The sequence below is a fragment of the Rhinolophus ferrumequinum genome, chromosome 15 (assembly GCF_004115265.2).
Source record: "Rhinolophus ferrumequinum isolate MPI-CBG mRhiFer1 chromosome 15, mRhiFer1_v1.p, whole genome shotgun sequence".
In the NCBI taxonomy this organism is placed as follows: domain Eukaryota; kingdom Metazoa; phylum Chordata; class Mammalia; order Chiroptera; family Rhinolophidae; genus Rhinolophus; species Rhinolophus ferrumequinum.
In genome coordinates, this window is record NC_046298.1 from 48986577 (window position 1) to 49010115 (window position 23539).

General features: G+C 57.2%; 1 protein-coding gene across 5 annotated transcripts; it reads right to left on the reverse strand.

Moving 5' to 3' along the window:
• Nucleotides 1-1686: 1686 nt before the first annotated feature.
• ZNF787 (zinc finger protein 787) lies at nucleotides 1687-19350 on the reverse strand. Of its 5 annotated transcripts, none has more exons than XM_033127778.1 (3): nucleotides 18985-19350; nucleotides 9264-9352; nucleotides 1687-3406 (listed from the first exon to the last, which is right to left on the reverse strand). In XM_033127778.1, the coding sequence occupies exons 2-3, from the start codon at nucleotides 9340-9342 to the stop codon at nucleotides 2337-2339; spliced, it is 1149 nt and encodes a 382-aa protein (XP_032983669.1). In that variant the 5' UTR covers nucleotides 9343-9352; nucleotides 18985-19350; the 3' UTR covers nucleotides 1687-2336. The 5 variants fall into 5 exon arrangements, with proteins under 5 accessions (XP_032983669.1, XP_032983671.1, XP_032983670.1 ...); XM_033127780.1 differs by lacking the exon at nucleotides 18985-19350 and adding an exon at nucleotides 18428-18738; XM_033127779.1 differs by lacking the exon at nucleotides 18985-19350 and adding an exon at nucleotides 14806-18078.
• Nucleotides 19351-23539: the final 4189 nt, after the last annotated feature.

The window sequence follows — 23539 nt, forward strand, 5'->3', positions numbered from 1 at the left end:
ACGCCTATCACCTCGCGTATTTCATGTTTGTTTCTGGTGAGAACTTAATTCTCTTGAATGAATACTAAAGAGAGAATCGGAAACTGAAGGTCCTTAGACCAAAATGGGGCACAAACGTGTTTAGGTTGGTTCACCCGGGCTTTAAAGAAAGAGCTGTCAGAGACTGAGCACCAGCACTTACTGACCCTGGGGCAGCCCTAGAAACAGTCACAGGCAAGAGGGGGGACCCGAGGGTCAGAGGGGTTACTTCACTTGCCCAGGGTCACACAGCCTATACGTGGCCGTGGGAATGGGCCCTGCACCTGTCTTGCCCTGGTGTCAGCTCCTGTCACCACCTCCTGGGGTAGGAGAGGACGAGGCAGGTGTGAAAGCAGTCTCACTGTCCTGCCTTCCAGCTCCATCCTGAGCTGGTGCTGGAAACCAAACTGCCGGCTTCTGAGTGGCGCACTTCCTGCCACCCAGGCTCCCACGACTCTTCTCCCTCTCTCCAGAAGCACCCACGGGTCCTACAGACATTAGGCAATGTTGTCTCCATCCCTGAGTACCTGTGCCCTCTCTGGACAAACAAGTTTCATCCCTCCCTCCTTTCAAGTGACCCAAGACCTCAAACTAAACTGCATTCACCAATTTCCAAGCAAGGCCTTTCTGACCTACCATCCCAACCGCGAAGGTCTAATACATCCTCCCAGGGAGCCACACTCCCACCTGCCAGATGGCCACACAGAGCTTGGTTTTGAGTCTCTCCAGATGAGGAGCTGAAGCCCCCCAGGGGCGGGGCCATAATCTGTCCACACTGCAGAGTGCCATGTGGCAGATTCAGGACTGAACTTCAGCTCTTCCTCTACTGTCAACTTGTCCATTCTTCTGCAGAAGTGACAGGAACGATGTCCCTTCTCCAACTCCCTTCTGCACAACTGTGACCGTCCAGCCAGACTGAATGCACCCTTGGCCGGGCTCGCTCCCCTACAGAACAGCACCTTGCAGCATCCCAAGATATGAAGGACATGGGTCCTCAGGACTCCGGCTGCGGGTCGCAGGAAACTGGAACTGGCATGAGAGGGCCCCACCCCAGAAGACACACTAGCAGTGTTCACCTCACAGCACTGCTGCGATGACTGTGGAGCCGTCAGGAACCAGTGGCACCTGAACACAGCTGCCAAAACCCTGCTCCTCTTCCCCCGCCCCCCAGTGGCTCCTGCCGTCAAACCCGAGGGGACAGCTGGGGGCCCACCAGTCCTCTCTCTCCTTCGGCCGTGTAGCTTTATCGTTGTAAGTAGTGGCCCAGGCAGGGTCACTCGCCTCTCCTGCAGGGAGACGCAACCCCCAAGACTGCCGTCCACTGCGGTGGGATGTGAGGACGGGGAACAGGTGCCAAATCTCCCAGCAGCTGGACACAGGGAGGGGCTTCAGGGCTGCTGGAGGAAAGCCACCGGCCGCTGTCCCTTGAACAAACTTGCAGGATTCCTTTAAAAAGGGGGAATGTGAGCCCCGTTTCTCACAAGCCTGGACACATGACAGCCACCCCTCTGTGACTCAGAGCCCACAACAACCCAGGTCTACACCCTGGCAGGATGTGGACTGACTGGGCAGCTGCCCTGCTGGCTGCCTCTCCTCCAGCCTGGCCCCTGGCAGGTGTCCCCTCCAGAGGTCTTACCTTCTCCCTCCCCAAGAACCAAGCACAGCAGGGACAATCAGATAGTGCCATTTATTGGCCCTCACACCCCTCTTCCACCGCGCCCAGGCCAAGGAGTAGAGACCCCGTTCTCCGAGAAGCATGCTTGGAACCAGGGCTGGTTCTGCTTCCACACTCCTGCACCGCCAGACCCAGGATGGGGAGAAAGGGCTCGGGCGGAAAAAAAAGGATGGGACCAAAGGGGAGATGAGAAAAAATAGTGGTGGGTGGAGTCAGATGGGGACGATTAAAAGAAAATTCTAAAAGGGAAAAGGACCCCTCTTTCCCTTCCCTCTCTGGGGCCACCCTCTAAACCGAAAGGGCTGAATTGCTCTCCATTCCTTGCCACGCTCCCTGACGGTGAGGGAAGAGAAGGCGGGAAACGGTCTTTCACTCATGGGGTTTGCGATCTCTTGGTCTCTAGTTCACGTCTATCTCGGGCTCGACCGAGAACCTAGCAGGAGCAGGCCAGGCCGAGGGACAGGGGGCAGGGAGGGTGGGCGACCAAGTGAGCGCCCCCCAGCGCCTCCTGGAGGCCACTGCACCCCGTGGAGGTCGCCGCTGGTCCGTGGCCACCGTCAGTCCGTTTCTCCACGGCTCTCTGGGTCCTGCGCCGTCTTTCCCGCCGAGCCCGAGGGGCCTTGCCCCCTCGGGCCCTCCGCCCCTACCGGGCCTCCCCACCCCGGCACTCGCTGCACCTGGCGCCAGTCGCTTCGTCCTCGTCGTCCTCGTCGTCCTCGCCGGTCCGGTAGTAGCTCTGTCCGCAGCGGCTGCAGACCGAGGGCACGCCCACGGCATGGACCTTCTTGTGTCTGCGCAGTGCCGCGCCCTGCACGAAGCCCTCACCGCACTCCACGCAGATGTGCGCCGGCTCCTCGGCCCCCGCCACCCCCAGCCCGTCCCCGTGCTGGGCGCGCTGGTGTGCCAAGAGCCCGGCCCCGTGCCCAAAGCCCTGCCCGCACTCCACGCACACATACGGCTTGGGGGCCGGTGCACGCCGCGAGCGGGGCCCCGGCGTCTTGGCCCCCGGGCCCCCTGCCGCCGCGGCCGCTGCGGCCCCCTCTCCCGGCGCGCCCACCACAATGATGCCGTCGCCGTCGCCCACCGGGATGGCGATCTCGCCGTCCGCCGCGGCCGCCTCCTCGGGCGCCTTGGCCCGGCGCACGCTGGCCGCCAGCACCTTGGCCGCCACGCCAGGCCCCGACAGCTCCGGATGCAGCCGCAGGTGGCGCGCCAGGCTCTTGGGCTGGCTGAATCCGCGGCCGCAGCGCGGGCACACGAAGGGCTTGAGGCCGCTGTGCGAGCGCCGGTGCTTGGCCAGGCTCTTGCTCTGCGTGAAGCTGCGACCGCAGTCGGGGCAGGCATAGGGCTTCTCGCCCGTGTGGATGCGCTGGTGCTGCATGAGGTTGGAGCTCCAGCTGAAGCGCTTGCCGCACTCGGAGCAAGCGTAGGGCTTCTCGCCCGTGTGGATGCGCCGGTGCTGCACCAGGTGGGAGCTCTGCGAGAAGGTCTTGCCGCAATCGGCGCAGGCGTTGGGCCGCTCACCCGTGTGCGTGCGCTGGTGCCGTGTCAGCTTGGACCAGTGGCTGAAGCTCTTGCCGCACTCGTTGCAGATGTAGGGCGCGGGCGGCCGCGGCCGGGGCGGGGGGCCGGCCGGGGGTGCCGACTGGGGAGGGGACAGCTTGGTCGGGGGCCAGCTGGGGACGTCGTCATCATCCATGATGAGGATGTCCACTAGAAGGCAAGAAGATGGGAGGAGAGAGGAGTCAGAGAGGCCACAGGTAACCCACTCAACTCACCTGTGTGCCTCGCAGGCTCACCTGACACAGGACGTGGATGCGCCCAGTCAGTGCGCAACTTTGCACAGACCTGGCCCTTGGAGGTGTCCCATCGGTCTCCACCCCTTACCCTCCCTATTTTCCTCAGCGTGCCCATCAGTCCCTGGCACTTCAGGAAACATTCATCTGTTCACTACCCAGCCCTTAGGATTTCTCCTTCACGGCAGTTTCCCCCACATCTAGGACAATGCCTGGGACATAGTAGGGACACCAAACTGGGGGCAGGGGGCTTCCAGGGAGAGCTCCCTGGGAGAGAGAGAGGGAGAGGGCGGCAAAGCCAGCCGTAAAGGAAGCGCTGGGCCTTCGGACCCTGGGCCAGGGGCAGTGGGTGGCAGCACCCTGAAAGTGCACAAGCCAGGGAGAGTGGGGCCACAATTGCGCTCGAGGACACTGTCCGGACCGCAGGGTGGAGTAGAGAGGAGAGGAAGGGAAAAAGGAACGGTTAATGGGATCACAGACCAGCACCAGCGTGCTGGCCCCATTAACTGGGTGAGCAACCTCCGCGTAATGTAGCCTTTATTACAGACGTCCTCGCACTGGTCCCTAGTTTTGTGGATCCGTGTACCCAGTGGAGCCAGGGTCTTGCTGTCTGCAAAGTGGGGATACATCCAGAGACCAGCAGCCCAACAAAGCCAATCACACATTTGCACCACGCCTGGCCGAGCAGTCTCCCGGGATAAATGAGCCTGCCTCCCCCCCAATTCGCCCGGTCTGGATACTGGTCTGTGTGCACCTGCCACTTCTGCTTCCCCCATGCGGCTTGGGCCAGTCCCTGGGCCTGAACTACCGTGGGATGGTGACTCCAGCAGGGCTCTGACCCCGCCCCATGGAGCACAGCCCCGCCCCTGGGCTTTGGCCCCGCCTCAGGCTCGGCAGCCCCAGGCGCGCTCTGCAGGTTCCTTCCCAGTACGAATCCCGGGCAAGGTTCTCCAGCCCGCTCCTCACTAGACCTGAAGCTCCACGTGGGCAGCGGGGGTCCCCATGTTCCAACACCACGCACAGCAGGCACAAAGAACTCCAATACTGTCCCCGAGACGACGCTAGCGAACATGCGAAGAGGGTGTGATGTATGACGTTGCTCACACACAGACGTGAGGCGGCTATTTACCCTGACGCAACTCTAGTTTGGGGCTCATGGGGACACCTTCGCACTTAGGGCATGTTTTCATAGTGGCCCGGAGGGATGGGTTTGCCATGCGGTTGCTGTTTCATGAGGGATCTGCTGAGATCAAAGGCTGCACCATCCTGGATTCAGACCGGGCGTCCTGGGTGACCTCTCAGAGGAGTCTCAAGCGCACTGGGCCGTGAGAGCAAGCTGACAGGGACAGAAGCCTGGCCCAGGCCACTGATTTCCATGACACCAGCTGACATCTTTGCCGGGAGAGCTCCCTCCTCAGAATCAGGATGTCTTCCGCATGTGCATTCACTTGTCGGGTTGCTTCTCTTTCTGAATGCCTGTAGCTAAGGCTCAAGACGCACCGGGATGGCTCTCCCAGCACCCCCTTCCCGACCCACAGCCATCACCTCCTCCAGGCTGAGGCCACCAGGAGAAAGGGCCCGCAGCCGGGCAGGGAGCACTGCCTGACCACGGGCCAGTGGGTCTGCCCTCCTCGCCATCCTTCTCCTGCCCCAGCATCTATGATCAGTACCCCCAGCCCACAGGGTGTGATGACAATTCTGTGACATGACCTGCCCCGATGAGCTGTGGAGCGCCGCCACTGAAAACAGCATTAGTTCGGGGACTCTGGACACTCTTGCCGCAAATGTTCAAATACAGGGGGGAAACAGTAACATTTCTGAGGCTCCCCAAACGCCCTGGGTAAGTCCATCTCATCTGGAAGAAAAACTGACTTTAGTTCTTTTCAGTCACTGACGGAGCTGTGCCGAGCAGCATGGTCCCTGAGGGTCACAGCCTGGCAGTGGGGGCCAACTTGATTTAGCGGGTGAATGACAAAGGGCAGGAGCAGCAAGCGTTGTGTGTGCTGTCAGTACACGAGGACTCTTCTATGAAGCTTTTATTTCAGTCCCATATAAACAAACGTGGGGCTGGGGTGTATGCAGACCTGGGAACTGAGCACATAAATGACTTCAGGCTTTGGCACAGTTGGAAGAACACACCATGGGAGTTCCAGAGCCAGCTCACCAAAACAGAGGAAGTTGGACCTGCCCCAGGTGACAAGTGTCCCCTCTGCCATGTCTCTCAAGGTGCTTTACTATCATTAGGGTGGGAAGGTTCAAAATTCTGAGGAAAGAAAGGGCTGGAATCTTTTCTGCAGACTTCCTATGCTGGAGCCCGGCCTGCTGGCAACTGCCACGCCCACCTCCTCGACTGCACCCAGCCCACAGTCTCCGAGAACACTGAGTTTGCAAAGCCACTGGCCTCAGGGAAGGAGCCTTGGACTCATGATAGCTCCTGCCTGGGGAAAGGGTGCCCACAGCTCCTCAGTGGACAGCAAGGACAATGTGCCCGGGGTCCCAAAGCACTGCTGAGACTGCGCAAAGCCTTGCTCTGTCAGGGGATGTTTCTGGGTGCTGCCCAGTCGATCCGCTTTCTTCCTGGCCAGAAAGTCCCAAGCACAGGACTGACCTGGAATAAGCCAGTCATGGTGACCCTGAGGCCACCTCCCCATGTCATGTGTCTCAATATGGCCAGTGACACCCAAGAGGGGGGCGGACAGAGGGAGAGATGCCCAAAAGCTTCCCTCATCCTACCCTTCCTGTCCTACTTCTTTTGGTGTTTCCTAGGAGGGTGTGATGGCTGGGGCTGAAGTGCCATCTCAGGACGGCACAGAGGCCACCAGGGCCCTTGTATCAGTGGCTCATGGAGAAATGACTGAATTAACCACCCCTGAAACCACCCACCTCCAGCCGGCTGTTGGGTGGGTTCTCTGGGCAGCTGAGAGGGTCCCCGCCGTCCTGCCAGGCTGCCTCATCTCCTTCCTCAAGCTCTTCATGGGGCCTTTGATCTATGCCAGCCGCTGCCCTCTCCATTTGGTCACATCTTCAGCAGGCAGCCCTTTTTCCTCATGCAGGTCTATGCTGACCCCACTAGGCAGAGCTCTCTGGAGAGGCGGTCTTTGCTGGAATCCTCTTTGTGACATGAGTTAGGCTGCCCACATCTTTGTTGGGGACGATGTGCCAGGTGGCCGCAGGCCAGGTGAGCAGTGCAGGGCACCAGTACCACTCCAGTGAGCCAGGACCTCACCTCTAATTCAAGAGGCTCCTGCTGGCAGCTGTGGACAAAGGTGGACGACAATGGTAGATGCCGGGATGGCGGGAAGGTCAGGGCAGCTGGCGATCCAGGTCTGAGATCCAGCGGCTTGGGCCTAGCAGGGCAGACTGGCCTCATTCTGGATGTATTTTGAGAGGAGACGCACAGATCAGGTGCACAGGGCGCTGAGTGCAGGGAGATGCCAGGGCCGCAGCCCAGGCTCCGGCGCCAGGGTCAGGGTTGTCCTACAGCGTGGCTGCGAGTCTGGGCTGGCATCCGCCCACCTTCTCAAAGCTACAGCCTGCACCTGGCCCTACACGGGGACTTGGGACTCGGAGGAACCCTCTGCGCCCCACCCACGGTCTCCCAGCCCCACTCTGCCCACCGGGGCTCAGCCCTGCCTCCTTGCTGCCTGTTCTCTCCACACGGCACCCTTCTCTCCTTCCCCTCTGCCATTCCTCCTCTGCAGACCCCTGGGCCTCGGAGCCAGGTGAGGACTTTACTCAGCCGGGGGCGCTGGAGCAGCGGAGGGCCAGGCTGCGCCTTGCGCAGGGGTGAGAGCCCACAGGTTACCTTCCTTCCACCTGGAGTGCTCACACAATCCAGACCCGTCCTCTCCACAGAGCTCGGCCTGTCCCCCACATGCCCCTCCTCCGTGTGCCTGTCCTGCCCCCGGATTCCACTTCCCTCACCAACAGGCCAGAGGGAAACCTGTGGAAACAGACCAGGGGAGCTCCCCTACCCGCCCCCCACCCGGCGGGTCACCTAGCACTGTCACGTCACAGGAGACTCCGATTCAACACAGCACTTGGAAGCATCCAGGCCACAGGGCTTACAGCTGAGCTAGGGGGAGGTCACAGGTGGTGGCACCCCAGCAGAGATTTCCAACAGACCCCCAGTGGGGGAGAGTGGGTGGGGGGAAGCAGACTGGACAAGGGGAACATGAGAACCCACCTGTACTTTCTAAAGGTTTTATAAAGAGAATGACTTAACGGATGACTTGTAAAATTAAAAATTAACATATATTTTAAAGACAATTTTGGGTATTTTAACACCGACTGGATATTAGATGACATTAAGGAGTAATCTTTTGTTGGGTGAGCTATACATTTTGTAGTTGTTTTGGGTTGTTGTTGGTTTGCTTGGTTTTTTCTTTTGAGTCCTTATCTGTTGGAGAATTTATGGGTTTGAAATGATGTAACGTCTGGGATTTTCTTTAAAATACTCCAGGAAATTAAGATCCACAAAACTTGGGGCACAAATAGTGAAATAAGACTGACCAAGTACTGCTAGTTGCTGAAGATGGGTGGGGGAAAATGGAGAGGCATCACTTTATTTATTAATATTTGTGTTTGAAATTTCCACAATGAACAAGAGTTTCAAGTTAATTTTTACAAGGCACAAAGGCCAAGGCTGTATGACAGGAAGAAGAGGGAGCAAGCCCAGGGGTAAAAAGGGGAAGGATGGGTGACAGTCCTCACCACCAGGGGCGGGAGAGTGTGCACCCCACTGGCCATGGGTCCTCAGCAGCACCCGGCCCTAAGGCTCCGGGCCTCCTCCCAATCAAGGCCGCCTGGACCTGCCCGCAGAAAGCTTCTCTTCATTCTCCTCTGGTGTTAGAAGCAGAAGGAGCCAAGGTGCTTTATAAAACCTGCCCCCACTCTCATCCAGGTCTTCATAACCTTTCTCTTAAGACGACTACACAATGGTGGCACAGGGGTTGCCAACTCAGCGCCTGTCTTGTGAATAAAGTTTTATTGGTACATGGTCGCACCCATTCATTTCCAGTCTGTCGGTGACTGCTCTACAGCTCGTGGCCTGCAAAGCTGAAAATATTTCTGCTCTGACCCTTTACAGTAAGAAACATGCGGACCCAGTGCCAGCATGACGCCCGGCATGAAGACGCATCAACAGCCACATGAAAAAAAGCCCACACTTTATTTCTCAGAGGCCCTGTGTGAAAGCCCCTGGAAACAGGGAGCACCGCTGCCACTGAGGGATGACTTTTATCCAACCCAAGCTTTAAACACGTCGCCAATATGTAAAGTGGAAGATTTCCCATAAAAACGCAGACACCCAGCTTTCCCACCCACAATCGACCCACACCCTGCTCTTCAGTCCTGTCATTCCCCACACGCCTCGACTCATCCCCACCCTGTCACATCCTAGGCCCTGCCAGTATTTGGAGTTGCCACCCTGGTCTAAAGAGTTTCCTGCCTGGGAGAATCGAGAGACCAACTAGAAATGGGGCTGAGTGCCCAAGACACTGGGGGAACAGGGGCCACGCCATGAGGGACAGGAAGGAGGGGACACCCTTGACAAGAGACAGCGACAAGTTGGTCCCCACCGGCCCCCAGGGATGTGCAGCTGGAAGGAAACTTGACTCTACCCAGCCCAGGAGACGGCCTGGTTGAGGCCGAGGCCGAGGCCAAGGCCTCTGGAGGAAAAGATGGGATCTCAGAACCACAGGAGGGGAGGCGAAGGGAGCCAGGGTCCGGGGAAGGGCTTGGGGTCAGCTGACAACTGCCCAAGCCCACCTCACCTGGGTTCTCATGACTGGCCATCTGCTGGTCCTCGGAATCCAGCGGCCCCGGAGACCAGGCCTCTTCCCGCAGCTCCATGTGTGGGTCCCTGTTAGAAAGGGACGAGAAAAGAGGACACAGTTTACAGAACGGCAGATGAACAGTGGGCCCACAGGGCAGGGACGCATCGGCTCCGATCTGCGCTCCAGCTCACAGTGGCCCCACGGACCCGCAGACAAGGTGCAGGGCAGTGGGTATCTGAGGGACTGGGGAGGCCTGGCCCCAGCCCCACGGCAGGGGACAGACCTGAGGACACACACAATCTGGGGGGAAGCTCGCAGGCTGCAGCCACTCGCTGCAGCGGCCCCTTTCCAACACATGCAGGCACGCAGGCCAGTGCTGCCACGTGCTGTCACGTATGGAGGCAGGAGGAGGATCAGGGAGGCCCAGCAGATCTCCCAGGAGGAGGGACCACAGACAGCAGGGTCAATGGGGACAAGGCCCAAGGCAGGCCCAGGTTGGCCACAGCAGCCAGGGGTGCCACAGATGTGGGCAGCCTCCTGTGGAGCCTCACAGGCCACAGGGGACAAAGGAGTCATTTGAAATGCAGGTCCCTTTGAGATGGGCACCGTCACACTTGCCTTACAGGTGGGAAAATGGGCTGAGATGCAGCAGCACACCTGGACACCAGCAGCCATGGCGGGGCAGCTAGGTCGCTAGCACAGGTGATGCTGGGCTCAGAGGCACAGCAACTCCCAGGAGACTTGTGGTGTCCGGACACTGCCCAGCTGGCCCACTCAGCCAGGCCCCGCGTACGGACCTGCCTACAGCAGTCTGTCTCCTGGTGAGCTGGGGCACCAGCTCCTCAGACACACCTCTCAGCCCCCAAGACCCCTCCCCGAACTGCCCTGAGACCCACTGGGTGCCAGCACCTGCAACATGGCAGAGCAGGGACAGTGAGATCTGCAGGCCAGATGACACGGCACAGTCGCGAGTCGGCCCCTGACCGATGACCCCACCCCAGCTCATCTGAGGGGGAAACCTAAACCTCAGAAAATGCTTCTTGCAGGAAAAGTGGAAAGAACCCATCAGTCCCGTGTGGGGACACACTGCAAATATGTCATATGGACATGGGCCCACAGGTGTCACAGGCTCGGCAACAGTGGTCGGTGGCCAGGCCCGCTGATAACAGGAAGACTGGCTATAACATTTTTCCATCTTCATTTTCCCCCCACAATAATGGGTAATTGCTTCTGTAATAAGGGTTTGAAAAAGACTGTTAAGTTGACTCTTTTTGATAGCCATGAGGTCTATGCATCACAAGAGGACAATCGCAGGACCCTGAGGGGCAAAGCAGGAGACAGAGCCGTGCGGGCACTCAGGTCACACAGTCAACACAAGCACCGCACGAGCCCTCACGCACAGTGGCGGTGTGCAAATTAGGCAGCTGGCTCTGTGGAAATCGGTCTCGCGGTTTCCACTCAGGGTATGCACCCGAGAAACCTAACATGTCCACATAAGACTTGTGCACAAATGTTCGCAGCAGCCGAAAATCGGAGACCTCCCAAAGGCCGGGTGAAAGGAGCCAGTCACAAAGGGCCACACACAAATGTCCAGGACAGAGACAAGTGGCTGCCAGGGGCTTGGGTGGGGATGGAAGGCGCTGCTCCTGGGCACAGGGTGTTTAGAGTGGCGAAAGCCTTCTGGAACCAGACAGTGGTGATAGCTGCACAACTCTGTGAATATATTAACCACCACTGAACTGTAGACGTCAAAGGGACGAAGTTTACAGTGTGCGAGTCATATCTCAATTAAAAAATAGACTCAAAAACTGTACAAATACACCATAAACATTAAAAAAAGAACAGGAAGAAAGACGCCAAGCGCTATGGGGGTTGAGGAGGTGAGATGACAGAGACCACGCCTTTGCCTTCTTCTCTTCCAAACGTGCCTGCCAAGTGGAACAACTGGAGTGGAAGGACTCCCCAGCCCCAGCCTCCAGCTCAGGCCTGGCTTCCCGCAGGGAGGAAACCTGCGAGGCTTTGGGGCAGTCCTGGGCCAGGCAGCTGGGGCTCCTTCTGTCTGCTCAAGGCAAGGTGTCTGGGGCCATGTACCTGCCTGGGGCCATGCGGCATGTTCGGCAGGTGCTTACTGATGGCCAGGAGCCCCACTGCCCAGGGCACGGCCGACAGGGAACCAATGGAGAAACAGCGCGCGCGCGCACGAAGGCTGTGAGGCAGGAATGGAGCAGGAGGGCTGGCCCTGAGACCACACACAACAGGCTGCTCTGCTGGATTATCTTGACCTCAAGGAGGCAGCAGGTACAAGGACGTTCCACCTCCCCTTTCGTGCTGAAGCAGATGAAACCCCCACGTGAAGTTGCTTCCTGAACAGGAGGAAGAAACAGGCTTATCTCGGGCTGCACAGAGTCGCGACCGGGAGAGAAATCTGCACGAACAGAGCGGTTCAAGGATCGCTGCTCCTCTCATCTCCCAGGTCCGGCAGTTACCTACCACTCTGTCGCCTGGAGGACAAGCGCTCTGGCCTGCTCACTTCTGTGGGTCCTCGTGTTCATGGAAATACGATTCTTAGGCTTCTCTCTTAACCTGCATCAGTCCTGGCCGGAAACCCTGAGAGGCCAGAGGCCAAGCTCACTCCCCTAAAGACGGGCAGAAAAGGCCAGACTGCAGCCCAGAGGGAAGGCGTGGGCCTCGGCACACGACCCACCTGCCTGGACCCTGCCCTCCAGCTCCCAATGGGTTCTGTGCATGCACTGGGCCTCTGCATCCAGGGACCCAGGCAGCGCAGAGCTGGGTGTGGGGACCAGGCGGTGTGACTGCGGGGTCCTTGTGAGTGAAGAAGGGCGTCCAGCAGAGCTCAGCCAGGTCCTTCCTGTCCTGCTCACTCACGTAGCTGCTGAGGCCTCTCGTCCTGATCCCAGGGACTCTGAGTCCTACCAGGATCTCAGAGTAGGGGGGCTGCAGCCCCTTGCCATCTAGGGGTGAACTGGCTATAACATTTTTCCATCTTCCTGCAGACAGGAAGCGCCAGGGTTGTGGCCCGGGCAGTCCCGACCTAGGTGGCAGGGCCCACAGCTCCCTGGAGCACATGGTCCCCAGCGTGCCCTGGAGAAGGCCCGGGCCAGTCCAGATGTCCTCCTCAGGGAGGAGGTGGATCCTGCCCTGCCAACCTTCCCACCCAGTGCCCCACCTCTCAGCTGGCAGCTCAAAGCCCCTAGTCATACTGCCACCATGCGGCCGCGTCCTCACCCAGCAGAACCTGCACTGCGCAGCCCACCCCAGCAATCCAATTAGCGCAGAGCTGACAGGGCCCGCGGGTATTAAGCTGTAGACAAATTATTGTTATTGCTGTTATTAGACCCACCCACCTCCTTTGGACGCCTGCCTACCAATTACCCAGCCCTTTCTTCTGCTGCCAAGCCCGGCTCCGGCTTCTCCCACAGCCGCTGCCCCAGCTGCTCCGAGGCAGGAAAGAGCCGCCCCTCATCCTGCCCCAGTCCGCCCTTTGCCCCCTCCTATCTGTGCCAGACCTGCTGCCGAGCGCCTGCTCGCTGCGTCCCTCCCTCACCCCTCTCTCTGCCTTCCTTCGCCTCCTCCCCTTACCTCCCAGCCAGTCCCTACCCACTGCTCCCTGCAACCTTTTGGGCACCAAATGCAGTAAGGACTTCTCAGCTTGGACACTCCGCCCTACGCAGCCTCGTGCAGCCCACCCCTCTCCTCCTCCCCCCCGCCCGCTCACCCCTACAGCCCCTTCCCCAGACCACAGAGCAACTCATCTTTGTAAGTCACTCAGTTCAAACAAGCCAATTAAAAACAGAGGATCGAACTCGCCATTCCCCCAAAGAACACACGCAAAGGCTGATGGGCACACGACAGATGCTCCATGTCACGGCCCTCAGGGACACACTCCTCATGAAACGCATACTGAGGTCCCATCACACAGTGCCGGGGGGACAGAATAAAAGCCGAAAGCAGCACGTGTGTCAAGGACATGGAGAAACTGCGGGTGGGAATGTGAGAGGGGGCAGCTGACACGGGCGGCTCCTCAGGCCACACACAGAACCACCACGTGACCCGCGGCTCTGCTTCTGGGTACATGCCCAACACATGTGAAAACACACTTATCACACACTACACACACGTGCTCACAGGAACACACGGTGCAGCAGCCAAAAGCTGGAGCCAAATGCCCATCCACAGGTGAACGGACGTGTAAACTGTGCTTCAGCCACACACCACAATGTCACAGCCACAAAGCAAGCACTGACGCTTGCTGCATCACGAGTGGGTCTCGAAACATGCCCAGGGAATGCAGCCAAACACAGACCACACAGGCGTGACTCCATGTACATGACGTGTCCAGAATAGGCATGTGCACAGAACATGGCTCAGTGGCTCCTGGGGTGGGGAGGGGTAGTCTCTTTTCAGAAGGATGACAATGTCCTAAAAGCAGTGTGGTGACAGTTTGACAGTTACACCTGTCTGTGATTAAACACCACTAAATATGCTGCAACTGGGTAGACTGCACAGTAGGATTGTATCTCAGTAACACTGTTGTTTTTCAAAAGGCAGCTCAGTTCCTATCACTCCCCTGCCTAAAGCACCCCCTGCACTGAGTCCAAAATCCAAAGTCTTCCGCAGGCCCCATGGGCCCACCTGGCGGTCACCCCTGCAAAAGCACTTCCCCCTCCTGCTTCCACTGCCCACCGCCCCACCTCCTCTCCCTAGAAAGCCACGTCCTAGTCCTCCACCTGCCTGGGCTGTCTCACCTTTCAAGGGACAGCTCAAATGTCACTGCCCAGGCCTCCTAGGCCCTGCCCCATATCACAGCGCAGGGCTGATTTCCTTCCTAGCATCTACTACCGTCTAGAAGCATGTCCCCCATTTCCTTCCTTAGGGTCTGGTCTCATGGCTGCAGCTCAACTCCGGAATCTCGGGGGCTGCCTCAGCCCCTCAGACCCTCTGCAACCCAGCTGGACACTCCTGGAGTGATCCCCAAGTGGTCCCATGGGCTGCAGACAAGCCTCTCCACCCCCATGACCAGCCCCCCTCTCTTTCCTTTCCCGTGAGCAGCTTCCCCCCACTCCAGGCCTGAAACCCATCCTGCCCCTCCCTCCCTGTGGGCCATCCTGTGGTCTGAATATTGGGGGGTCTCTTTGGAGCTTTTTCTGGTTTTCCCATGGAGACTAGTCTCTGTAGATTTTCCACCCCGTGTGGAGTCAGCAGGTAGGTCCAATCCCGCAGACTATGCCCTGCACCCCATTCGGGTTTTCCAGTGTATTTAGAGAGTTGAGCATCACAGTCCCTTAGCGTCCTGCCCCGTTTCCTCCTCTCGCTCACCGTCTTCCGTGATTGCGTGCCTCCTGTAAGTCTAGTTCAGCACAGTATTCCCCCCCTCCTGTCACTTCTGGACCCCCCAGCAGCTTCCCACCTGGCCTCCCAAGACTCACACACTTGCTGTCAGCCACCCACCCTCCCCACATCCTGAGGATCAGGCACCAGCCATACCCCCGAGCCCCCCACCCTCCCCCTCCCCGCTCACCTTCCAGTCCTTCCCAACCCTCCCCAGGGGCCAGGCCAGAAAATGAGCTAGGCCAGGGTGGACAGGTGCAGCCCATCACCACTCCCCACTCTCGCCGTAAGAGAAAGAGAAGATTCTAGAATTCTAGAACCTTGACCTACTGTTATGGCAGCAGCCCCACCTAGGACTGGCAGAGAGCAGAGCAGCCACTGCCCCACCCTAGCCACCTGCCGCCATCTGGGGTTCCCAGGCCTTCAGAAAGGACTGTGAATGCTCCTGATTCTTAAATGTTGACAATTGTTTAAACAAACGAAAATACTCTTAGACTCCCCCCCACAAAATGACCTGACACACCTACGGACCATCTTATAGCTGTCACCCCTCAACTGGGCCAAAGGGCCAGACGCCCCATCCTCTGGGTGGATGTGACTCCCCCTCCCTGGCCTTTCTTGCAGACACTTCCACCTCATCCACCTCCTCCCTAAAGATTTGATGCCAGAGCCCTGCGAAAACAGCACCTCCCCCAGGAAGCCTTCCCAGATGTCTCTCTTCCCTCAGCTCAAGTGTCCTCACTTCTCAAATTGCAGAAGGCATTCATCAAGGACAGGCTACATGGCAGACTCTGGGCACAGGCTGCTGTAGGCACAAAAGCCTAATCCCACAAGCACATGGAGCGACGGAGGACAACCTCTTCAGGCAGGCTGGTTACACTTGGCCCCCCACCCACCAGCCATATGACCTTGGGCAAAGCCCTTCACCTCTCTGTGAACAATGAGATGATGCCGGTGAGGTGCTCAACGAGAAGCCAGGAACCTAGTAAGTGCCTAGTGCCGCTGTCACATTGACTGGATTGTCAGAGCCTAATGCCAGGGCTCAGACAAGCTCAAGGGCCAACCCAACGTCACACAGCCAGAGCAGCGGGGGGGATGAACTGGGTCGGCCAGACGCAAAGGCAGCTTCTTCCCCTTCTCTCTTTGAGGACACTGGCACTTGACCCTGTAACTCCCATCACTACAGCTGAGTCCTACATGCCGCAGGTGGGGTCCCCCACCCCCAACCCAGCAGACTTCATGCTAAGGGAGGGCAGGGACTAGCTCCCAGCACAGACACCCACGCAGCAGCCCCAACAATCCAAGACTCTCTGAACGGCCTGAGCTTCAAGGCCGGGACCATGCCTGACGCCTCTCAGGGTCCACTGCATCGCCCATTCCAAGGCCACATGGGACTCCCCACTCAGCATCAGACAGAAGCATGTTCTATGAGACCAACGTCCAAGCAGACAGAACAGAGAAACCCCATAGCTTTCTGTGCTCATCCAACAGTGCTGCTAACACTGGCAGTGTACCCGTCCCAACTCCTCCTGCCACCTGTGAAAGTCACACCTGAACGAGGGGCTGCAGCTGGGGGTCCCGAGCCAGCCTGTGGCTGTGCTCCACGGGAGTGAGAGCCCCGAGTCCCCAGCCCAATGACTGACACCTAAGAGGCCTCAGAACAGCCTGTCTTCCCAGACCCCAACCTTGGCCAAAAGAAATTAAGTCAACAAAGACGACACCATTATGGTAAAGGGCCAAGATCTGGAATCTGACGTAGACCCATGCTCCAATGCTGCTGTGGGGTCTGGGGCTCAGGCCCGACCCCCTAAAATGGGGGACCACCTCCATCCTAAGGGCTTAGCACAGTGAGCACCGGGCACAGGGCAGGCACCTGCCAAGTGCTCAGCAAGCGAGTTGTGATCATTTGCAGTCTGCCTCCGCCGCGAGGCCTCAGGCAGCACCGAGGAGGAACGAGCCAGGTTAGGGGCAGGGGGATGCATCTGGGCGCAGGTACCCTGAAAGCTCAGTGCCCAGCAGTGACAACCAACGACCCTGGACAGCCAGGCAGCCGCCGGAGAACATGGCGGACCTTTGGCACTGCCGGCCCAGAGCTCACCGCCATCCTCCCTGGAGTCCAGGGTCCTCTCGGCCAACTCCTCTGTTCTTCAAGACTCAGGACGTGCTACCTCCCCTGGATATCCTCCCGCAACCAGAGGGCCCCCCTGGGCTTCGACAGCTCCCAGGAGCTAGTCTGCAACCCCAGCCCCTCTGCCGCGTGCTCCTGTGCGTGTGTCTCCCCACAGGCCTCTGAGTGGCTCCAGGAGAGCAACTGCTGCCCAGTGTCACCCAAATCTGGGCCTGGCCCAGGGGGACACTGAGAAATGTGTGCTGACTGACCCTCCTCTCCTACCCTACAGCAAAGGACTGTGTCCATGTGCCCAGCACTGGACAAGGCTGATCCAGTGAATGGTGAACTGTGCTCCCCACCTTAGGGGATGAAGAGGAAACTGAGCCTGGGAAAGCGGAAGTGGCAGGTCCAAGGTCACAAGACTGGAGGAGAGGAAGCTGAGGACTGGAGGAGAGCGGCCTAGGAACGTCTGGCTCCAGAATCCTTTCCACACTCTCTACACCCACCTCTCTGGCTCTAAAAGGAAAGGATTAGGAGCCTTCCTACCAAGATCAATACTGTTATCATCATCCCTCTTTTATCCAGTTGGAAACCGAGGTTAAAGCTCCCTAAGGTCACAAAGGTATGAAAGATGGAACTGAAATTTGAACGCAGATCTCTGACCCCCAAGCTCTTGGCTAACAGGCTGCAGTGCTATCTACCGTGTTTCCCCGAAAATAAGACCGGGTCTTATATTAATTTTTGCTCCAAAAGACACATTAGGGCTTATGTTCAGGGGATGTCATCCTGAAAAATCATGCTAGGGCTTATTTTCCGATTAGGTCTTATTTTTGGGGAAACACAGTACCCACGGACCAGGCACTGTCATTCTTCAGCACCACCAGGGTGGGGGGTAGGTCTAGAAGGCTTCCAAGAGGAAAAGAGCGAAGACATGAAATAACACAAGGAAGAACCTGATCTGAGTGTTCTCTGGGGCTAAGGAGGGCTGAAGGGACTGCAGAAGACGCAGCAGGTGAATGCCAGCTGCATTTAGCAAAGAGGCTTATGGTCTTAGGAAGAAGATAAGTCAGGATCAACAGCAACTGTGCTTCCAGGAGCCAGGCCAGATCTGCCTCCCAGCTGGATCCTCAGCACTGCCCAACTTGGGGTCTTCCACCAGGAAACAGGAAAACGCATAGACCAAATCACTCCATTCCTAAAACTCTGACGGCCCCTGTCCACTGGGCTGGGCTGGGTGCCCTCCTCAGGCTCCCACAGTCCCTGAACCTATCCATCAGGGCTCTGGTCACCAGGTGAGCACTCTGTTTCCAGATGTGCTTCTCCACTGGCCTGCTTCAGGCCCTGTCCTTGGTGCCAAGCACTGAAGATCCTGCGTCCAGGCTCGCTGCTGGCTCTCCCGCCTGTGGGTCACTTTTCTGTCTGAACACGCCATCCTGAACTTGCAGGACACCACGGGCACTCATCTCCACGAACTGGGGTGTCCACTTTTGTGGCCAAGAGTCGGGGGATACCGGGCGCGCGGTTCGGCGCCCAGAAGGCCTTGCGGGTCGCCAGGAGGCCCAGCAACCCTCTTCATCCTGCACCGCGGGGCACTAGGGGCCTGACCTTGGCCCAGTCGCTTCCTTCCCGGCGCACGCGCTTCCTGCCCCCGCCCGCGCCAGGGAATGAATGAGCCTCCGTCGGCCAGAATGCTCGTAATTACCGCTCGGATCAAAGGCCGCACGCGGCTCGCCCGAGGCAGCAACGGACCCGGGCAGCTTTGAAAATGGGAAGCAGTGGGGGTCAGGCCGGGACCTGGACTGGCCCCCCCGGGCCGCCGCTTCCGGTCAAGCCGTTTCGGCCAGCGTGGCCCCCTCCCCCACGGAGCCTCAACTTCCCCCCGGAATCGCCACCACTTCCGGCCACAACCGGCGGGGAAGGCTGGGGGTACGCGGCGGCCCCACCCGGAGCGAAGCTCCAGGGTAAAGCCCCCGGCGCGACGCACGCGCGCTCCACCTGGGCGCGCTCCATTCCCGCCGCGCACGCGCACTGCCCGCCGCGCACGCGCTCGCCCGCGGCCCTCCCAGCGCGCCCCCGTCTGCCCCGCCCCGCGACGCCGGCCGCGCGCCCTCACGCCCCCCCAGTGGCGCGCACGCGCACTCACCACCCAGTCGCGCTCGCCGCCCGCCTCCCCGCCCGCCCCCCGTCCACAGCCCGGTTGCCGAGGCGCGCCTCCCTGGCCCCGGGCGCACGCCCCCCGCCCCCGCACCCTCCCCTCACCTCCTCGGTCCCGGGGCCGCCGCGCCGCACTCCTCCTCCTCTCTCCTCCCTCGCGGATGGTGGCAGTGGCGGCAGCGGCGACTCAGACCCTGGGGTCAGGGGGACGGGCGCCCAGGCCGGAAGTGACCTTCCAGGCCGCTTCCGCCCGCGCCACTCCCCCCTCCCTTTTCCACCCCCCCCTCCGGCCTCCACCCCGTCCTCGCCGCTCTAGGAAGGCGAGCCCGCGACCCCCTAGCCACCGCCCCCCCGAGCTCTATGGTGCGAAACGGCTCTCAGGGAGCCACTTCCGGGCGCGTCTAGGATGCGGGTCCTCCGTTTGCGCTCTATGGCTCCGCGCGCCGAGGGGCTGCGGCCCCGCCCCCTCCTAGGACCGGAGGCGCGGGCTCGGCCCGTTAGGCGGAGACTTCCGGTGTTTGGGGAGGTGCCCCCCGCCCCCGGTACTGGCACTCGCGCCTGCGCAGTCCGCTCCCCGCGCCGGCTGTGGGTGGGAGGTATGAGGAGGGTGGCGAGGGCCGCTCGTGCCACCCCGGGTCCTCCAGTAGTCTCTATCATCGTAACCCTTTCCCTGCCGTCGCTCCTTGCAAGTGACCCGCGCCCGCATGCTGGAGGGGTCTGTAATCTACGACCCTGGTCCTTTCGTTACCCGACAGAGCGTGTTGGCCACAGGCGCCGGCCCATGTCCATGTCTCTCTCAGCTTCAGTTTCCCCCCTTCTGGAGTATTAACAGTGTATGCCTCCGAGGGCTCTACATTCATGAGGTCCTATTAATATCCTATAATGCAGTCCCATTCTGCAGATAAGGAGGGACAGAGGTCAAGGCACTTGCAGAATGCCACACGCGGAGTGTGCAAAACCCGGGCTGAAGCCCGTCTGGCTCCCAACTTTAACCTCGGCTAAACCCCTAGAATAGAATATTGATCAGCAGCTAAAGATTCACCCGCTTCCCTCTGGCGAGGCAGGCATTTTAGTAAGCACTGGCTGAATGTTAGCTGATCTTGTTCGTATATACATAAAATACATTTTTAAGTTGTTGTTTACACCATAGAGTCCTTGCAGTCCCTTCCGTGTTCTGTACTTGGCTGGCTCTCACCTAAGAGCCTGATGATTTACTATTATTTATAACAAGTTTATTGTCATCATTTTAACAGTCATCAAGCTTGGGAGTTGGAAAGGGGATGTACAATTCACTCGTTGAAGAACACATTTCACAGCCTCGATTTAGCGAGATAGTCAGTGTAAATTTGCTTAATTCCGTTTTTGATTCATAGTAAGCTCTCAGTGAAAATGGTAGTGATTAATATTAGTTATTAGTAGTAGTATTTCTACTACTGTGGCCCCTGTATACTCTAAATTCTCAGTCACCATCACTCATAAGATGTGCACGGTTGATTTAATAACATTTTTCAGGAGAAAAAAAAACAGGACGGTATTAAATGTACATGTAAATAGCAAGATATGTCTATCTCACCTTCAGAAATATCACAAAGGTAAATGTTTCAATACATCTTAGAACAGAGGGAAAGTGCTATGACAATAAAAATAAGCACGAATTATTATGGGTGTGAAGTTTATACCTGTGTATATGAAACGTCACACATGTGTGCTCCTCCAAATCAGATGATTACGTCTGCAGTGGCCTGGTGATGGGAGGGGACAACTTCTTCTCTCTCCTTCCAGCTGCTCACTCCCAGATGGCCAAACTGAGAACCTAAATGTAAGATCTGGAGCATCTATGTTGGAACATTAGATGGAAGCCATATAGTGTAGACAGTAAATCAATAATCTAAAAGGAGCAAGACAGACACTTGACGGCTTCTGTGCCAGCTGAGATACTACTTGAGAAACGACTTTCTGATTTAAACCATGGGTCATTCAGTCTCATCAGCCAAACTAATGTTGGGGTATTTCCCAGACATAGGATGGGGTTGCAGTAGAAATGGCTAATTCACCACCAAAACCTGTTCTCCCTTCCAAAGGATGGGATTACTCCTGGAACGCTGCTCCCACCCAGAGACTTCGTTGACCAGTTCTCATGCCATGAGAGTGTGGCCTTGTAATTGGTTCTCACTAGCTATGAACCAGGAAGACGGCCCCCAACAGAAGGTGACTATGCCAGCACCTTGATCTTGGACTTCCAGCCTCCAGAACTGTGAGCAGTAAATCAGTTGTTTATAGTCCACCCTGTTGGTGGTATTTTGTTATAGCAGCCCAAAGGGATTAAGACATATGTGTTTCTTTGTTCTGGAAGATTTCTCTATGCTAACTAACACAGGGTTATCAGATGCTACGCAGTGAAAACAATGGCAAGACTCCCCTTTGGAGATTCATCAGCATCTAGACATAATTAAGACCCATGGGACTGAATAGGATCACAGGAGGAAGAGAGAGACAAGCAGATCTATCTGTGGTCATGTAACCCAAGTGGGGCCAATCAGTGGCCTTCCCTGGGATTTTTCTCTCTGGAATTGAGAAAATAGAGTCACCTCTCTGGGATTCGAGATTCTGGAGCAATGGCAGCCTGTTTCTCACCATGTGGAGGAAGGCAGTCTGCAGGAGAAAATGAAGCTACACAGAGCAGTGAGAGATGGAGAGAGCGAATGACCTAAGTTCTGGTGCCCCAACACCCCTAACTCTCTTGAAGTTTCAATGTCCAGCTCTTCTCTTTAGTGAGTCTCTCCAGATTCCTTCCAGGAAATCCCTATTCGGGCCTCAGTGAATTCAACTCAGGTTTCGGCCACTTGTAACCAGAAGAACCCCCAGTCTCCCACAGCACATTGTGTACCACAAAGACTCGTTTGATGTTGAAATGAGGGAATGAAGACGGGTTGGATGAGTCAATATGTAAGCCTCTGCTTTGGCTGTGCTCACAGAAATCCCGGGTGCAGGGACCCAAGGAACAGCTCCCACACTACAACCCTTCCAACCCTCCTCACAAGTTCCTCCTATGACATCTCTGTTGAGTGTTGGGAACAGCTGCAGTGGTCAAATTGGAGATGCAGAGTTTGCAGCTGTTGAAATACAATTGCTGAGAAGCGCCCTGAGACAGACAGGCGCACATGTGCACGTGCACATACACACACACACACACACACACACACACACACACACACATAATAACACTTTCCACATTATCATTATCGTGATAGTGACCAACCATCTCTTGAATTTTTGTCATGGGCTGGACGCTGTGCTGAGTGCTTTCTTTCAATTACCGTCCTTACTCCTCATCCTACCCCGTGGGACACTATGGACCCTCCCTCCAACATGCAGCATCCGTGCCCCAAGAGCCTTCAAGAAATAACAGTCTCAGGCCCCCTCCCACTACCAAGTCAGAATCTGCATTTTTCCCCAACTCTCAAGTGCTTCTCACCCACGAGATGGTGCCCGATAAGCTCCAGGATGCCCAGCGAACTTTGAATTTCAGACAAAAGTAATATCTTTAGCATGAAAATGTTCTGAAAGATGCATATCCAAAATAACTATTTGTCATTTCTTTAAAAAACCGGTGGAACTGCATCCTGTGTATTTATTTGCTAAATCTGGCAACTCTTGGTAGCAGACACTATGGGTGCTTCTGTAACCCCAGCCACCCTCTTCTCTGCACTGATGTCCCCAGATTTCCAAGCCTCCTCCATGCCAAGTGCTGAGGGGTCTGTGGGAGGGAGGGAGGAGGCAACTCCACCCCTGGATTTTAAAAAATGGGAGTAACACCTGCCTTCGGGCTGAGCAAGTCAAAGTCAATTCCTAGCCCACAAGCCCTGTCTTTGGGTCAGATGTGGCCCAATTCATGCCAATGTGATAGAGAAGTATTGCAAGTGAGGTTCTGACAAAAAGCTCACCCCACCTCTCTTTCTGGATGGTGAGATATGGGCTGTGATGCTTGGAATGGTGGCAGTCATTTTGCCACCATGAGGGGTACCAGCCTGGGGAGAGATCCACAGCATAGGAAGCAGAGTAGAGAGTGGGAAAGAAGACAAGCCCATGGTACATTCTTGAGCCACTGAATCACATTGACTGGCCCGATCCCTCACTTGAAACTTTCCTCCTGAACAAGAAGTCCTCTGCGTTTGAGCAAGTTGTAGCTGAGTTTCCTAGGATTTGTAACTGAGTGTGTCCCAACTAATCTGGATAGAAAGTATTGTTGTTCCCATTGCATGCGGGAGCAAACTGGTGATGGGAGAGGGGAGCTTCCATGCCCAAAGCCACATGGTCACCGTGTTAATTCTAGGGTGTGTAATGCCAAAGGCTGTGCTCACAGCCATGCCCCTGCTCACCCAATTTGGGGAAGCTCCTTAGTAATGGAGACACCTAAGACTTCCATGTGTCCAAAGCATCTTCAAACTTACAACATTGCTTGAAGGAGGCAGGGAAGACTCTTGTCCAAGTTTCAGACAAAAATGCTGAGATCCAGAGAGGTTGAATAATATGTTCAAGGCCACACAGCAAGTGGTGGGGCTGGGATATGAACACAGCCTCAGAAAGAGTTTTCTAACACCCCTTTATGACCATTCCTCTCCCGTCCAAAATCCTCCTATCAATGAGGGAGGCAGAGCTG

What these genes read in the sequence shown, in the direction of transcription:
- ZNF787 (XM_033127777.1), bottom strand. Translation starts at nt 11,818, where the DNA reads ATGAACACGAGGACCCACAGAAGTGAGCAGGCCAGAGCGCTTGTCCTC. An exon ending in GTCCTCCAGGCGACAGAGTG is followed by an intron (nt 9,353 to 11,756) that starts GTAGGTAACTGC and finishes CCTTTCTAACAG; the next exon opens with GGACCCACACATGGAGCTGC. An exon ending in GGCCAGTCATGAGAACCCAG is followed by an intron (nt 3,407 to 9,263) that starts GTGAGGTGGGCT and finishes CTTGCCTTCTAG; the next exon opens with TGGACATCCTCATCATGGAT.